The sequence below is a fragment of the Xenopus laevis genome, chromosome 7S, assembly GCF_017654675.1.
Source record: "Xenopus laevis strain J_2021 chromosome 7S, Xenopus_laevis_v10.1, whole genome shotgun sequence".
In the NCBI taxonomy this organism is placed as follows: Eukaryota; Metazoa; Chordata; class Amphibia; order Anura; family Pipidae; genus Xenopus; species Xenopus laevis.
Window position 1 is genome coordinate 74,096,670 of NC_054384.1, and position 17,782 is coordinate 74,114,451.

Below are 17,782 nucleotides of genomic sequence, written 5' to 3' on the forward strand. Positions count from 1 at the left end.
AGCTAAACAAAATGATCCAAAACTTTAGTGATCTTTTCTCAGCAGAAGGATGTTAGACATGTCGTACTCGTGTTTCCAAGCAGAATTGAATGGAAAGAGCTGATCTCCACACATTGGGGGGAATGTAATAAAAAAAAAAAACTGACAGTTCTTTAGGGACAAAGGTGATTAAAGGGACAGTATATATGAAAAGCAGGCCAAAATGGAAAAAATAGGTACCTACAGCTCTGGATCTGAACTTGAATCATTAAAGGATGGTGAGAGTACCTATTTAAATTACCTCCTGCTATCACAACCTTTTATAGTCTACCTAAAGGACATAAAAAAATGCAGGAAATTCAGGGGATAATAGTCTAACTGAAAATATCAGTAGGTATGTGGACAGATATTTATATCCACTAGTGCTTCTGATGAGCATTGATGTAAAAGCCATATATACAGTCATATGAAAAAGTTTGGGAACCCCTCTTAATTATTTGGAGTTTGGTTTATCATTGGCTGAGCTTTCAAAGTAGCAACTTCCTTTTAATATGTAACATGCCTTATGGAAACTGTAGTATTTCAGCAGGGACATAACATTTATTGGATTAACAGAAAATATGAAATATGCATCATAACAAAATTAGACAGGTGCATAAATGTGGGCACCCCAACAGAGATATTACATCAATACTTAGTTGAGCCTTTTGCAAATGTAACAGCCTCTAGACGCCTCCTATAGCCTTTGAGGAGTGTCTGGAATCTGGATGGTGGTATTTTTAACCATTTGTCCATACAAAATCTCTCCAGTTCATTTAAATTTGATGGCATGCCGGAATGGACAGCCTACTTCAAATCATCCCATAGATTTTCAATGATATTCAAGTCGGGGGACTGTGGCAGCCATTCCAGAATATTATACTTCTCCCTCTGCATAAATGCCTTTGTAGATTTCAAAGTGGGTTTAGGGTCTGGTTGGAATATCCAACCCCTGAGTAACTTCCACTTTGTGACTGATGCTTAAACATTATCCTGAAGAATTTGTTGATATTGAGTTGAATTCATCCGACCCTCGACTTTAACAAGGGCCCCAGTCCCTGAACTAGCCCCACAGCCCCACAGCATGCTGGAACCTCCACAAAATTTGACAGTAGGTAAAAGGTGTTTATCTTGGAATGCGGTGTTCTTCTTCTGCCATGCAAAGTGCTTTTTGTTATGGCCAAATAACTAAAATGACTGTGGCTTGTCTAAATGAGCTTTTGCATACAACAAGCGACTCTGTTTGTGGCGTGTGTGCAGAAAGAGCTTCTTTCTCATAACCTGCCATACATATATTCTTTGTGCTAATTGCTCTGAAATGTAGAACGATGTACAGATACACCATCTGCAGCAAGATGTTCTTGCAGGTCTTTGGAAGTGATCTTTGGGTTGTCTGTAACCATTCTCACAATCCTCCGCATATTTCGCTCCTGTATTTTTCTTGGCCTGACAGACCTGGGTTTTACAGCAATTGTGCCTGTGGCCTTCCATGTCCTGATTACATTCCTTACAGTTGAAACTGACAGTTTAAACATCTGAGATAGCTTATTGTAGCCTTCCCCTAAACCATGATACTAAACAATCTTTGTTCTAGGATCTTTCGAGCTTTGAGGATACCATGCTGTCACTCTTCAGAGGAAAGTCAAACAGAAGCACAACTTGCAAGTGGCCACCTTAAATACCATGATTGGACACACCTATCTATGAAGTTCAAGGCTTAATGAGCTAATCCAACCAATTAGATGTTGCCAGTAATCAGTATTGAGCAGCGCATTCAAATTTGCAAAATTTACAAGGGTACCCCAATTTTTGCACAGCCAGTTTTTCACATTTGATTTAATTTCATACAACTGCTTCACTAAAAATCTTTGTTTAGAAAACAGCCCAGTGCTCAGATATTCCTGGGAAATGAAAGACATACCACTGTTATCTTTTTTGTTGAAAGTGGAGTAATTTATTATGCAGGCTGAGGGGTTGCCAAACTTTTTCATATGACTGTATAATAAAAGAAACTTTCTAACACTTACCAGTAACAATGCAGTGCTATAGGCAAAAGTATAGCTGGGCAGAATAATATGTCTGTGCCATTAAGGCTTTAAAAAATGGGTAAAGTTTCTAGGTTTGTGTTTTTTATTTTACTTCAGTAACAGGAAACTGTGGTGGGATTGGAGAGTATAGTATATCTGCTTCCCGCACTCCCATGCACAGAAAAAGTCCCTTGAATAACCCTTCATACATTGTCTCTTTTTGATTTCACCCAGTGACCTTTTCCTTCACATGAAGTTTACAAATCTGATAGTTCCCAGATTTTGACTGTTACTACAGCGGAACTCTGTACAGCTGACATTTTTCACTCACATTCAGCAATCACAGCAATTATGGGAAATCACTTTTATTCTTTATAACATGTATGGGTGATGTTTGTTCTTAAAACACCTAATTTTACTCAATCCTCAGGCTCAAATCTTTTTTAGCAGTAGAATTCCTTGCATTTATCAACATTGAACCTCATTTTCCAGTTTGCTGCCCAGTTTCCCAACTTAGTCAAATCACTCTGCAAAGTGGCAGCATCCTGCATGGAACCTATAGTTCTGCACAATTAAGTATCATCTGCCAAATAGAAACAGTACTTTCAATGCCCACCTCCAGGTCATTAATAAACAAGTTAAATAAACAAGAGCCCTGCGGTACTCCACTAACAACACTGGTCAAATTAGAAAATGTTCCATTTACCACCACTCTTTGTAGTCTATCTTTTAGCCAGTTCTCTATCCAGGTACAAATACTATGTTCCAGGCCAACATTCCTTAATTTATTATTATTATTTTATTATTATTATTATTATTATTAACATGTATTTATATAGCACCAACATATTGCGTAGCACTGTAAAGTAAATGTGATTATACAACTAAATCACATGAAATTATATACATAGAACATATGGAGTTACATATATCAGAATCAATACCGGTACAAATGGTGAGGAAGGCCCTATGCAGAAAGAGCTTACACTCTAAAGGGAAGGGAGTAATACACATGGTGTGGGAGTGGCCAAGATCGAAATAAGTGGGTGAGAAATGTGGTACTGAATGTGGTGTTGCGTTTGGTAGTTAAGCAGAGTGAGGGTAGGCTTCTCGAAAGAAGTGCGTTTTAAGAGATTTCTTGAAAGCAGAAAGGTTGGGAGAAAGTCGGACAGACCGTGGGAGAGAGTTCCAGAGGAGGGGTGCAGCCCTTGCAAAGTAATCTTAACCAGTAACCTTTTGTGTGGCACTGCATCAATTGCTTTAGCAAAGTCTATGTAAATCACATCCACTGCCATCCCAGAATCAAGGTCCCTGCTTACTTTCTCATAAAAATAAATTAATTTAGTCTGGCAAGATATATTATGCATACAACTATGCTGGCACACACTCATAGTATTATGCTTTGCTATAAAGTCCAGTATCTTATCATTTATTAACCCTTCTAAAAGCTTTCCTACCACTGACGTCAGACCAACTGGCCTATAGTTTTGAGCCTGAGAACCAGATCCTTTTTTGAATAGAGGCACCACATTAGCAATTCGCCAGTCTCTTGGCACTATGCCAGACCTCAAGGAATCCTGAAAAATTAAGTAAAGAGCTTTGGAAATCACAGAGCCAAGCTCGATAAGTAACCTGGGATGAATACGATCTGGCCCCGGACCTTTGTTTATCTTAACATGTTCTAGTCTCTTCTGAATTTCCTCATGTGTGAACCATGCAACATTAGTTGCTTTTACTAGAATTGGGACTTTTTAGAAGGAGACCTTCATTAACTGGTTCCTCATTTGTGTAGACAGACAAAAAATACGAGTTCAGAATCTGACCCCCCTCTGATAGTAAAGGTCCCACCCCTTCCTGCTTCATTTTTTTACTATTAAAATATTTAAAAAATTATTTGGGATTTTTTTACTGCTTGCTGCAATATCCTTTTCCATATCAATTTTAGCTTGCCTTATAGCTTCTTTGCATGATTTATTGGCCTCCTTGTACCTTATAAATGGATCAGCTGTCCCAGCTAACTTGAAAGCCTTAAAAGCACGTCTTTTCTTACCCACCTCAACACCAACACTTCTATTGAACCAAAAAGGTTTTGCTTTGCAACGACGTTCCTTGCTTACAAGTGGAATATACTGACAAGTATATTTATTAAGCAGCATTTTAAAGACTTCCCATTTTTGTTCTGTGTTTAACCCATGAAAAGCGTTTCCCACTTAATATGTTGCAGAGATGCCCTTATACTGTCAAAGTTTGCACGTCTGAAATTTAGTGTTTTAGTTACTCCCTTATAGAATTGCTTCTGCAACAGAATCTCAAAGGAGACCATGTTATGATCACTATTCCCTAAATGCTCCCCCACACAAATGTTAGAGATGAGTTCAGTATTGTTAGTTATTACAAGGTCCCAAAGTGAGTTATTCCTAGTAGGTTCTTGAACGTTCTTGAACGTTCTTGAACGTTCTGTCTTGCCAACCCCATTACCCCAGTCAATGTCTGGATAATTGAAGTCACCCATATTAACAACTTGACCCAGCTGTGAAGCCGCTTGTATCTGCAAGAGTAGCTGGGCTTCATACTCGACACTTATACGAGGTGGTTTATAGCATACACCAATGATAATTCTTTTTGTAACCTTTTGCCCAGTCAAAATCTCTACCCAGAGGGATTCTACACCCTCACCAGTGCCAGCTATGATTATTTCTTTAGCGCATGGCTTTAATTCAGGCTTTACATACAAACACACTCCTCCACCATTTTTGATCCCTCTGTCCCTCCTAAAAAGGGTGTAACAATTTAAATGCACAATCCAGTCACATGTTTCATCCCACCAGTTCTCAGTGATACCAATTATATCATAATTTTTAGAGCATGCAATTAATTCCAGGTCTCCCATTTTACCTGACAAACTCCGTGCATTTGCCAGCATACAGCAGAGGTTACTACTTTTACTTTTGAAATTTGCATTACTTAGTGGAGAATTATATGTTAAGTTAGTATTATTCTGTTTTCCTTGTAACAGAGGGACCTCCTTAGCTGGTAAACTGTATGCCCCCCTCACTCCTCCCCCATGACCCCTTACTAATCCCACTGCCCAGTCTATCCTAGCTTCTTTATCTCACCAGCCCTCCCCCCTGCCTGGTTTAAACATTCCTCCAACCTCTTAGCCATTCTTTCCCCTAGCGCAGTGGACCCCCTTCCATTGAGGTGCAAACCGTCATATGAACAGACAGTATTAAAAACACTTAACATCTATAACTCTACACTGAACTAGAGTCTTATAATGACTTTCTGAGGTTTCATAACATAGAAGCAAAGCAATTTTAGCTTTCATTTTAATATTGAGGCCTTTGTTGGTAAGCCTCTGTATTAATGGCTACATCTTATCAACTCGTTTCTTTGTTATTCCTTTGGGGGCTAGTGGTGAAGCAGTGTTTGACCATGGGGAAATGAGTGATCTATCACCTCACCAAGTAAACTTCAAGGAGAGTATCTAGGGGAAGCTTTTCTTAACGATGAGCTGAGCCTCTGACTTACTGGACCATGAGAGAACATGACCCTGTGGGCTTTCTCTGTGTTTGTAAATCAGAATCACAGGCTCTACTTCTGCTATTGATATATCCCTGCAGTGTCCATAGCTCTGGTTGTCAGTATGTGGAGAGGGAACATCAATGTACAAGTACAAAGATACTGTTGCATGAATCACTTTATATGCATACGCTATTACATTATTATGTTATAATTACTGGGAGTGCCAACATGTTATGCACCCCCAGTGATTATCACTTACTAATTTCAGTATTTAACCAACAGAAGCAACTGCCTGGGGTCTCAGGAAAGCTTTATGGATCCCTGTACAGCCCTGGCCCTGCTGCTCATGCACTATATAGTGAAAAGCTGCTTTCAAAGCAGTAAATGTGGCCATACCTGGGCAAGTTTACTTTTGGCAACTTATCTGCTGATGTATAGGGCCCTCTGACAGGGCTACCTGACTGATAGCTGGCCGTAAATTGGGCAGATGTCAATCAGGCAGGTTTGAATTTCCCATTGGATCGAGGACTGAGTCAGCTTGTTGATGGTGTCATGGCTCTAACAGTCCTATGCTGGGGCAGAAAGATCAAATTAGCCCAATATCATCCACCCTTGGTGGTCAGCTCATATGGTGACCATGCCAAATTAGTGGATTTTATAATGTACGGCATTATGCCACAATGCACATTATTATTATTTTAAATAGCACCATCAATTTAGGTAAAGGTTTACAAAAACAAGACAAAATGGCTAACAGATAGAGACAAACATTTTCTTAAAATGATTTACAGGTACAATTGGATATTGCTAGGAGACAACAAAAGAAGGACCTTGCTTGCGAAAGTTTACATTCTAAGAGGGAGATTATAAACAGTAAAGGATCTTTGGGAGAAGATGGTGACATGGTGCAGTAGAACCAGTTGCAGTTTCCAGTGTAAAGGAGCACCAGCCAGGGACTCAGGTAAGGCATAATTATATCTTTTAAGAAATGGAAAGGATTCTTTCAAGAAAAATTTTAAGACTGACAGTTTATAAAAAGTCCACTAGATGGCGATCAGACTGTATTCCAGCTAAATTATGTCATAGTTGTATCTAGTCACCAACAGTTATGTTCAAATGAAAAGAAATTAGCTATGGACAGCCAAGGGTGTTTTTGATCATGACAGTCTTTAATGAGAGGAATTTAGTGATCAAAATATCCAACATTTTCGTATGAATTGATGCTTATTGTATAGTATTCTTTCCATTTATTACCATTGTAATAATAATAATAATAATAATAATAGATGGCCAAATAATTGAAACTGTATTATTATCTGACTGACTGATTAAGTGTTGGGGTTGCAACTCTGTGTTTATATTTGTTCCTCTATAGGAAAACTATACCCCCCAAACAATGTAGGTCTCTATTAAAATGTATTGCATGAAACAGCTCATATGTAAAACCCTGCTTCATTTAAATAAGCATAACAATTTACTTTTTTTAGTAGTATGTGCCATTGGGTAATCATAAATATAAAATTGCCATTTTAAAAAATAATGGCAGCCCCCCTGGGATCCTACGATTCACGGTGCACACATACAAACCAAACACATTAGGTCACATGAGTCAATTAATGGACAAAGTTCTGTCTTTTGCTTTGACACTTCTTCCTATTACAGTTAAAGCATAAGTATTTCTGGTCAGGTGATCTCTCTCTAACAGGAGTGTGATTAAAATGCAGAATTGTGTTTGATTTTAACAAGCTTTTTCTTTGTTGTAGGATTTGTCACAGCCAAAATCTTGAAGACCAACAGGACGCTGAAGCAACTGAGGAAGCAAAAGTGTGTACTGAATGACAGTATTCGAAAAGAATTAATGAAAACTCTGCCTTCTGTTTAATGTGTAAGATATCTTTAACTATTGCAAGTGGTGGGAGAGCATCTGTGACAGATCATATACTGTATCTCCCAAAGGGCATAAAAAGGCACAGCTGTCCCGAATTGGTACTGCTAAAGTAAACACTTTCTTTAAAAAATTATTACGTGATAAAAGTGACTTACACTTGGCACTTCAGGAAGGAACATATACATTCCACACAATAAAGCATCTAGGGATGCAGCGAATTCAGGATTCGGTTTAGGATTCGGCCAGGATTCAGCCTTTTTCAGCAGGATTCAGATTTTGAACTATGAAGTTTTACCTAGGTTCCAGGGCCATGTCCAGGCAGCAGCAAAACATGTGAATCTAAACTGCGTTTAAAGTATTTTCTAAGTGTCTTCAGTTCTTTAAGAATTTAAAATGTAAAATTGTATCCATGTTCAAGGGCTGTGCCCAGGCAGCAGCAAAACGTGTATTTAATCTGTTTTAATGTCAATTTTATCAAGGCAAAGGGCCTGTTTTCCCATGCTTATTTAAGGGGGTTATTTACTAAACTCTGAATGCAAAAATCCAGAAAAATTAGTGATTTTTTTTTTATATAAAATCAGAATTTTAAAAAATCACTAACTTTTTCTGAATTTATTAAACCCCGAGGATGGAAAAGGCCGAATCTGAAAATCCAGCATCTCAGACCTGTCGAGGTTGCATATAAGTCAATGGGAGAAGTCCCAATGATTTTTTGATGTGCGCTAGTTTTCGTGCAATACTCCGGAGTTTTGGGGCAAAAAGCATAAGACATCTGAGTTTTTGGAAAAAATCCGAAAAAAACGTGAAAATCAGATTTTTTTCCCCGCAAAGCAAATTTTGGGGAAAATGTCATAATAAATAAGTGTAAAAAACCAGAGCGGATTTGATCGGAGTTTGTAGCAGAAAATATTGAAAGAAATTCGGACTTTGATAAATAACCCCCTAAGTGTTGCAGCTACACCCAAAAGTGAATGAATAAAAATCTGAAAAGTAATTTCTTGAACTGAATGTTATTTCATATATATTGATGTAGCCCAGCTAACTTTTCTTTTCCAATATTCAGTTAATGTGCCTTAGCGGTTCTGAAACTTACAGACAGGTTTAGACATTTTTATTGCTGAAGCATGTAAGAATTTAGGTGGAGTGCACAGGAAATGTGGGCATGGCGTGTGGTGGGTGTGGCTTCAAATTCGGTGTGGCCTCATTTTTTTACCACGCTACGCATACCTCCCCGTAAGTCTGTTCCCAGATTTCACTTTCCAAATCTGGTCACCTTGAATGAATTGGGTTTCAACTGCATGCTTTAGCTGCAAATATCTAAAAAGCATTGAGTTGGGGAGGAATAATTTGTTTGTGGTCCTGGAATGTCATTATCCTCTACTCTGTCTGACAGATATTTTATGTTGTAGTGTGCCCAGACCTGTGGGTCTGGGGCGGTGCAAAGGTGTTATAGTCTGGGATTGCACCATAGTGCGGAGAATTCAGAGCAGAGAAGGCAAAAAACCCTATTTGAAGCCTCTTCAATTTGCCTCAGAGGGGGAACAAATACCTTCCTGATTCCAAGATGGCAATCAGACTAGTCCCTGGATCAACTTATACTATGAGCTATCTTCCATAACCCTATATTCTCTCACTTGCTAAAAAGCCATCCAACCCCTTCTTAAAGCATCTAATGTATCAGCCTGTACCACTGAATTCCGCATCTTTACCACTTTCACTCAAAAAACCCCTTCTGAATATTTAGCCGGAACCTCCTTTCTTCTAATCGGAATGAGTGACCTTTCGTCAACTTGAAAAACCTACCGTTAAATAAAGCATTAGAGAGATTATTTTATGATCGCCTTAAATATTTATACATAGTTATCATATCCCCCATTAAGTGCCTCTACTCCAGTGTGAACAACCCCAACTTGGCCAGTCTTACCTCATAGCTAGATAGAGATTTTCCATACCTTTTACCAGCTTAGTTGCCCTTCTCTGCACCCTCTCTAATTCAATAACGTTTGAGTGCTGGAGACCAAAACTTTATGGCATATTCTAAATGGGGCCTTATCAGCACTCTGTATAGTGGAAGAATAACCACCTCTCCTGTTAATCTATGCCAGTGGGAACTGAAGGCTACAATTATCATTGATGCATTTATTTAATTTCATGAAATTGCTGTTGGCAACACTATGTACAGAGCTGCCGTGTACAATACGTGTACAAGATGAGTCAAGCTATCAATCAAGTACAAGTCTGAGACAGTCAGTCTGCTGAAGGCAACAGTGGGCGTTGCTGACTTTATTTCTTGCTTTAAGTCCCTAAAGAAATGCAGAAAACAAAGACTTTGGATTTATTTCTAAAAACAGGAACAGTGACTTTTCTGAAGTCTACATTTCCCTGACAGCACTGGGGGCTGTTAATCAAGTAAGCAAAGTGAACCCTGGCCACCAATTTTTTTTGTGTGAAAATATTTCAGCACCGTATTCTGTACAAACACATGGAGAACATTAAAGAACATGGTGTGCCATTTTCAAAAGCAACTGATGCTTCAAACAACGGTGCAACAAAGTGTTTTCTAATATATCTGAGATACTTCATTTTTAGAAAGGGAATCCACCATGTGTTACTTGACTTCTTCAGCGATAATAATAAATCACCAGCTACTATCTATTTCCAGAACTCCGGTGAGGAGTGCTCCAAGGTACTATGGAAGTGCTGTGAAGATGAAGGAAATACCTTTAGTTCATGGTAAAAAAAAAATGTACTCAGGCCGTTGACTTGTTATAAAAACATTTACAACAGTCAATGAACATGAACCTCCCTTGCTGGAAAAATGGGGAAAAAGTTTGCTGCAAAACAGGCAGAAGTCAAAAACGAGGAATTTCCAATAGTAAATAACGCTTCAGCAGGATCTGTGAACAGAAGCCAGCTTGGGCACTATTAAAATGGAGAGAGGCCTTTTTAAAGGAGAATTGGCACCAAAATTTTAATCCTGCGTGAAAAATGACGTAATGATCCTCGGCGTCAAAACGCAAATGTCATGTCGCTCAGCGTCAAGCATGGGCGAACCGATGGCAGTGCCAGTTGTGCCCGGCCGGTGTGTGGGACAACGCCAGGAACACACGCCTGGGCACCAGTAGACAGGCAGAGACGCGACAGGAGGTAAGAGAATGGAGACATCTCCCGGCGCGTCTTACACTGCGGTATTCATACAATATATTTTGAAAATGCTTTATTTGAACTGTGTTTCAATAATATTGTCCATCAAGGCAGGGGCGTAACTACAGAGGAAGCAGACCCTGTGGCTGCAGGGGGGCCCAGGAGGTACAGGGGGCCCCATGAGACTCTCATTGATGAGCAATTTGAACATATATTGGTAAAACAGGACAAACACTGGATATGTTGGGGGCCCTAAAATTAATTTGCTGTGGGGCCCAGCAACATCTAGTTACGCCACTGCATCAAGGCATACCTGGTATATTATATTTTTTAAAGTGCTTTATTGTGGTTCCCATCCTGTAATCTGTGCAGCACACTCATAGGAACCAGTTGTTTGAAGCACTTTATATTTATTCATATTTTGATTGTAAAACCTGATGGGAAGTGCCAAAAGCAAGTGGAGCACAAATTATTAGTTTTCTATTTGCATAGCAATTGCAGGGTGTAGGCAGAACAAGACCACACAAAGTATCAGGTTTCACTATATACTGTAGGTTACAAGTGTACAAGGAAAGCACAGAAGTTACTCACCAGTCTCAGGTAAGGGATGCAACTTTATGTTATGCATGTTCTGTAATAGCAAAATGGTAACTGGACAGATCATTTGGCCAAGGTGATATTTTGTGAAATTGATACATTTTCCCTATACCTCCAGCATCTGGAAGTCAAAAAAGAAAAAAAATGTTTTCAATCTATACCCTTAGTAGTATTTATAAGCAAAATGGCACCAAAAAAAACTTTGAAGTCCTTACAAGTTCCTGTGTGCTATTATGCACTACTCATGTCTTTATATCGCTTTACAATGGACGTGGGTCCACTAAACTGGAATATAAAATGACCTTGAGAACCCGACAGCTGAAGGGTCTCCCAATGTGAGAGGCAAGGTATTTATTTTGTTTGAATGTTAGATATTAGAAACACTGATTTTTCATCCTGTAATAGCTGTTTCTATAAGGTACATATTGGGGAAAAAAGTAGCAAATGGGATATTTAACAAATGACACTTTTTACTGAACCATTATATAGATGAAGTATCATCAATAAAACAGGCCTACAGACATTCTCTCAAATTTACTACACATTTAGGTCTTACAATATTTTCTTCCAAAATAGAGCTTATTCTATTATATTTCCAAAAAACACCAATATCATGGCATACAGCAGACCAAAATTGTGTGCATAATATTTAAGCTGGCCAACTACGTCAAAGTCATCCCATATCTGGCCAGTCCTGTGCTCATAGGACTGGCCAGATATGGGATGACTTTGACGTAGTTGGCCAGCTTAACTATATTGCAATATATGGACAAACAATCCCTGTTTTGTTTAAAGGGTAAGGCATTTTTCAGTAGCAGTGTGCACAAAATGTCGCTGTCTTAAATATATTGATAATGGGTTGAGTGCTGAGGACTCTTGTAATTGTCTATATGTATTTTGTGGTCACACCCTCATTGCACCCCCGCCTAATGGTTTTAAAAAATAGTGGTGAGCACAACTTTCCCTTGTTTGTTATATATAACACAGGAAAACTTTAGTAGGAACCTAACTGTATCCTATCTGTAAGTAAACATTATAGAACACTCATTCTAAGGCTTTCCTATATTATGTACAGCATGCAATAATAAGGTTAGACAGGTGATTAGATTGTTGTTCCAGTAAGAGACCATGCATACATGAGCCATATAGACAATAAAATAGTAACATAGCAGTTGAAGTGTCCATCACATTCAATCCTTTACTTAAAAGTGAACTGCCCCTTTCATATTCTATATTTAAGGTAATATTTATTATGTTGTAGAATTAATTCATATTAAATAGTTTATAGTTTTTTTTAAAAATTATTCTGCCCCTTTTGCAGCTTTTAAAAGCAGCCAAAAATCTCTGCTCTGTGGGGCTACAATCTATTTGGTGTTGAAACGTCTTATTTATATTTTTATTCAGGTCCTCCCCTCTCCTTAATCCAGTCTCTCATTCAACCCACCGCCTGGTTGCTATGGTAAATTATACCCTAGAAACCAGATGGCTGCTGACATTTTACACTGGAGAGCTGTTCAACAAAAGGCTAAAAAAATGTAAAAAATGAAAATAATTATGTATGATGTAATGGAAATGATGGGAACTTAATAAACAGTGTAAACGTTTCGCCAGATCTAGTAACCTAATGAAATCATCAGCAGGGAGTATGTACAGTCACTATGTCTGGGCAGGCATAAACCTATTGCAAACTTTAGAAGTTTTATTATAAACCCACAGAAGTTCTCTGTTATAAATGAGGCACACGTGATCTGAAACAGAGGTGGTTTTTTTACTTGTGTTGTATGAATGGCAGGCTTATTTTTTTTCAGTTTTTTGTTGTTATTAAATTTTCAGGTTAAAATAGGATACAGAAAATAGAAAAGTATATATCTTATTTTCTTTTATTTATATCATTCCTTCATTTTTTTATTCCCATTCTACATAATACTTGAGATTATATTTTCATTCATTTTATCCTAAATATACAGTAACTATTGTTTTATTTATGTATTTTAATAGCAGGCACTGGTTACAGTTATAAACAAATCCAGTTGTAAGCCTTTTGCCCTAGAACAAGTTCAGGTAGAGGCTTTATGAAGAAGTGATAGGAAGGTATGTGTAGGTGACTGATGGAAAAGGAATTTTTAGAACGCCAACTGCAGATGTTTCTTATTTTCTGCATTTATAATATTATAATATCATTTAGTGATCATATCTGAAGGAAGATATGGAAAGTGACTCGGAAACCCATTCAACGTGCAACAATAATTTCGATGCCAGAAAATATCTGGAGGTTTATTATGGAGTCGATCCAAAAACTCAGCAAGTGGATGTAGAGTCAAAATTTGTTCTTGGGTTCCTGCATGACGTATTTGCTTCAGGTAAGCCATGTTTCCTGGGAAATCTGTAAACATGTCTAGGCTGGGTGGTGTTTGAAATTTTCACAAGCTCCGGGCGATCATTATGTTTTTTTTACCTCTCTCTGTCCTGTCATTCCTTCTCCTTCTCACGCACCTTTACTGAAGGATTCCTGTCATTCCAAGGCAAAACAGATTAACATAGTGTGTGTGTGATGGGTGAGAAAGGGGCTGTTTAAGATTGCCAAACATGTGTAATTACTGCCTGCCAAGTTGAAATATTTATGGACCTAACTGTATATATTTCCATTTATGAAAGTGTTTGCTAGGAGAAATGCCCTGTTGTTTATATTGCTTTGGCCGGTACTCTGTTTTGCACTTTATCAGTAGTGTGAGAGTCTTTTCTGTATAATCATATAATAATAGCATATTATTGGGGGGGTAAAATGCACAGTAACCATTTTACAGAATATGTCTTGTCTTAGCCCATCCTCAAAGTACCCCAGTAAAGTTATTTCATCCACTGGCAACTGTGCTGTATCTTATTTGGGCTTATTGTAATAAGATTGAGGTACATAACATGTGGAAGGCAGGCCATGCAAGCCAACAGATAAGAAGCATAAATTCTGCCTAAGAACCTGTGTTCATGGTCTATTTTTTCCTTATCAGGTCGTGTAGCAGGAGACAGTTTGATAGAAATTGGTGCTGGACCTGTGTTATATCATATTGTATCTGCTTCAGAACGATTTAACACCATCTACCTGACTGATTATTGTGAAGAAAGTTTACATGAAATAGATAAATGTCTACAAGGGGAAAATGATGCTTTTGATTGGACACCATACTTGAAATATGTATGTAACCTGGAGGGCAACAGGTGAGTATTCCAATACATTAAATCTAAATGCATGTGAGAGAATGAGACTGAGAAAAAGATGGCACTTTAAACTGGTGGCAAAAGGGATGGGATACAGTAGAACCCCATTTTATGTTTTTAAGAGTACTAAAACAAAATGATACAAAATCTAGCAAAATGTAACATCAAGGAAACATATCATGCATTATATATTGCTGGGACCACTAAAAACTGTTTAAAATTAGGAAAATTGTAAACTCATAGGATGTAAAATTGAGGTTTCACTGTATTTTAATAATCAGTTCATTGCCATTTGTGCAGCTTGTCAAAACAAGTGTATTGCCACATTATGCTGATCCAGTTTATTGGTTGGCTGGTAAAAGAGATCGCACATGATGACTCTATACAACAACACATGGGAAGGGCCAGCGTTCAAACTATTTTTTGTCAAACTGTTACTGGCCAGAGTAGCTACACATCTGAGTCCTTAAAGAGACACTAAACCTAACCATAAATCTGTGCCATTGCGCTTACTAGTTTTATGTAGCATACAACAGATTTTGCTGGACTATAGCTCCCACCATGACTGAATGTTAATAATAAATTAAAGTATTCTGTGATTTGCAGTCCAGCCTTAACTAAAGTAAAGTGTGGTTCAGCAGTGCAGTACAGTAGGTTTTACTGTCCCTTTAAACTACTAGGGCACATCTAATTAATTAAAAGGCAATCCAACCCACCCAAAAGTTTTTTTTTGCATAATGAAAAAATGATTTTAAGCAACAATATTCAAAACTTGTTCATTGAATAAAATAAAACGCAGTTGTTTCAATTACAATTAACTTTAAAACCATAGATACATGCAATTGCAAGTGAAAGCAGTATTTGTTTATTCCTTTCTGTTCTGACTCTTGACACAATGTAACAGGAGTTAGTTTCTTTTTTAAATCTATTCATTTTAACACTGCTGAAAACTATTATGTATATACTGTAGGAAAGATGCTTAGAATTAACATTTCATTATCTTAAAACAGTTGTTCAGTTGGTAAATGTAGTTGCTAATTAGCAATAGGGTCCTGCAGTAGGTTGTAAATGTAACAAAAGAGGGATACAATTGTGCAGAATGGCCGCCGTCTGCATCAGTCATTAATCCCCCCTTGGTTTGCCAAAAGCTTGATATTACCAGTGTGAAACTGCTAGTACAGGGGTTGGGCCTGATATCCAGAATGCTCGGGACCTGGGGTGTATAAGGGATGTTTCTGTAATTTAAATCTCCATCTCTTAATTCTACTAAAACATCAATCAAACCTTAATTAAAGCCAATAGGATTGTTTCGCATCCAATAAGGATTAATTATATCTTAGTTGGGAAGAAGTACAAGGTTCTGTTTCATTACTACAAGGAAAAAGGAAATCATTTTTTAAAATCTGAATTATTTGATTATAATGGAGTCTATGGGAGAAGGCTTTTCCGAAATATATGGAAAGAGAAGTGAACCATCATACGTAGCTTGGTATTTGCTGCAACCTACAGCATGCAACTAAACTGATCTGCCATCCAGATCCAGCATCCTTAGTGTGACCTGTATAGTTGCTATGGTTGTTCCTTAGAACAAAATCATGGGTGTAGAAACCTTTTCTTTCCCCCTTAAATAGAGTTCCATCTGCATCCAGAAGGGCTCTATGCAAGAGTAGTGAGTGGGGGAAGGCACCACTACCCTTCCCATAACTTGCACATCATAAGAGAACAGCACAAGACACAGGCAACAACCAGGCCCTGAGCTTAGAGGACAGGACTCCCTTGAACATGATGGTCTGTTCCTCATGGAGGAACAAAGTGCAGCATTCCAGGGGTGCAAGTGCTTGTTCAATGAGCACAAAGGGGTGTGCAGAACTGTCAAATTTGAAGTATTTGCCATTGGTAGAATCGTAGTGTGTGCAGCGAAAATTTTCACCAACCATGAAGTAAGGTTCCTGGAAGTGAAGTCGCCATGCAGGCACTCACTTGAAGCCATTGATTTTCCATAGCACATGCATACATCACTCTGCTGGTGTCACTGAATGCTTTTATCATCAATGTTTTTTCTGGAGAACAAGAAAACCAGGGGAAAGAGGCATTGTGATGGAAGACCAGAAAGAGAGTCAAAAATCTGGTAACTCCTGGGAAAATATGGGAGTTGACAGGGCTGGGCATTCTCTTACACCCCAGGAAATGAGGAAGGAGAGCCTTATCTTACAGTTTTATTTTCTATAGACATACCATTCTCATTGCTGAGTAATCACATCTATAATAAGTATATCATAAATATTTTCAAATAATTTTTATAGAGAAGTGTTAATGGCATTATTATAAATTCAATCAATATTGACTTTTTATTTTCACTTTCAATTTCACTTTTCAGGTCTACTCCCAAGGATAAAATGGAAACAATGAAAAAGAATATTAAACTAATGAAGTGTGACGTAACGATGGCTAATCCGCTACAACCAAATACAGTGCCCCAAGCAGACTGTGTCATAGTTGCAGGATGTCTCATATGTGCTTGTAAAACCCCCAATGATTTCCAAAATGCTTTAAATAACATTTCATCCTTAGTAAAACCAGGGGGGTATCTGATCATTGTTGACTACCTGGGTGCCTCCTATTATCTGATTGGTCAAACAAAGCTGAATCTTCTCTCACTTGACGAGACTATTGTCAAGCAAAATGTAAAGGCCGCTGGATTTTGTATAGAGGAGTTTGAGGTTGGGAACAACTTTGGCATTCCACATGAGATTTTTAATTGTAAGGAGGTGTTCTGTCTCCTTGCTAGGAAGTGAAACATTCTTCCGGAGATGCTGCATCCGAACAGCTTAAAAGGAATGTTTTCCAATGAGCTGTGTTTGTTATGATAATGTGATATGATAAGTATGAAGCGCCATGTCTTATACTGGAGCATCCAGTACCCTGTCTATGAAGAGATCTGTATTGGAAGCATCTGTAGGAACCCCTGCCAAGGTCAAGTGAACCTGAAGTGTGACATCCTGAGTTACTTTTCATTGGCAAAATGTTAATGATTTTTCTGTTGAGTAGTTGACAAATAATAAACAGTACAAATAGCATTATGTGTCCATGGAATCTTCCCTTTACATCAGGGGCTTAACTACAGAGGAAGCAGACCCTGCAGCTGCAGGGGGGCCAGGAGGTATAAGAGCCCCATGAGACCCTAATTCATATACAATTTCAATAAATATTGGTAAAACAAGTCAATCTCTCTAGAAATTTTGGGGGCCTGAAAAATAATTTGCTGTAATATCTAGTTACACCACTACTTTACATGCAAACTATCAGAGGGGTCAGTTGATGATTCAATCATGGCAAGCATGCATCTTAATTGTTTATCACATCTAGATTT

At 38.1% G+C, this 17,782-nt stretch overlaps 1 protein-coding gene across 1 annotated transcript; it reads left to right on the forward strand.

The window, feature by feature from the left end:
* Positions 1 to 10,949: 10,949 nt before the first annotated feature.
* Positions 10,950 to 17,489, forward strand: LOC108697615 (nicotinamide N-methyltransferase). The gene is made up of 4 exons (XM_018227812.2): positions 10,950 to 11,202; positions 13,385 to 13,559; positions 14,205 to 14,412; positions 16,790 to 17,489. Exons 2-4 carry the CDS (start codon positions 13,406 to 13,408, stop codon positions 17,205 to 17,207), a joined length of 780 nt encoding a protein of 259 aa, XP_018083301.1. The 5' UTR covers positions 10,950 to 11,202; positions 13,385 to 13,405; the 3' UTR covers positions 17,208 to 17,489.
* Positions 17,490 to 17,782: the final 293 nt, after the last annotated feature.

Bases quoted from the DNA above. Each gene is read 5' to 3' on its own strand.
- LOC108697615 (XM_018227812.2), top strand. From the start codon at position 13,406: ATGGAAAGTGACTCGGAAACCCATTCAACGTGCAACAATAATTTCGAT. The intron at 13,560-14,204 runs GTAAGCCATGTT...TTTCCTTATCAG, and splicing joins GCATGACGTATTTGCTTCAG to GTCGTGTAGCAGGAGACAGT. The intron at 14,413-16,789 runs GTGAGTATTCCA...TTCACTTTTCAG, and splicing joins TGTAACCTGGAGGGCAACAG to GTCTACTCCCAAGGATAAAA.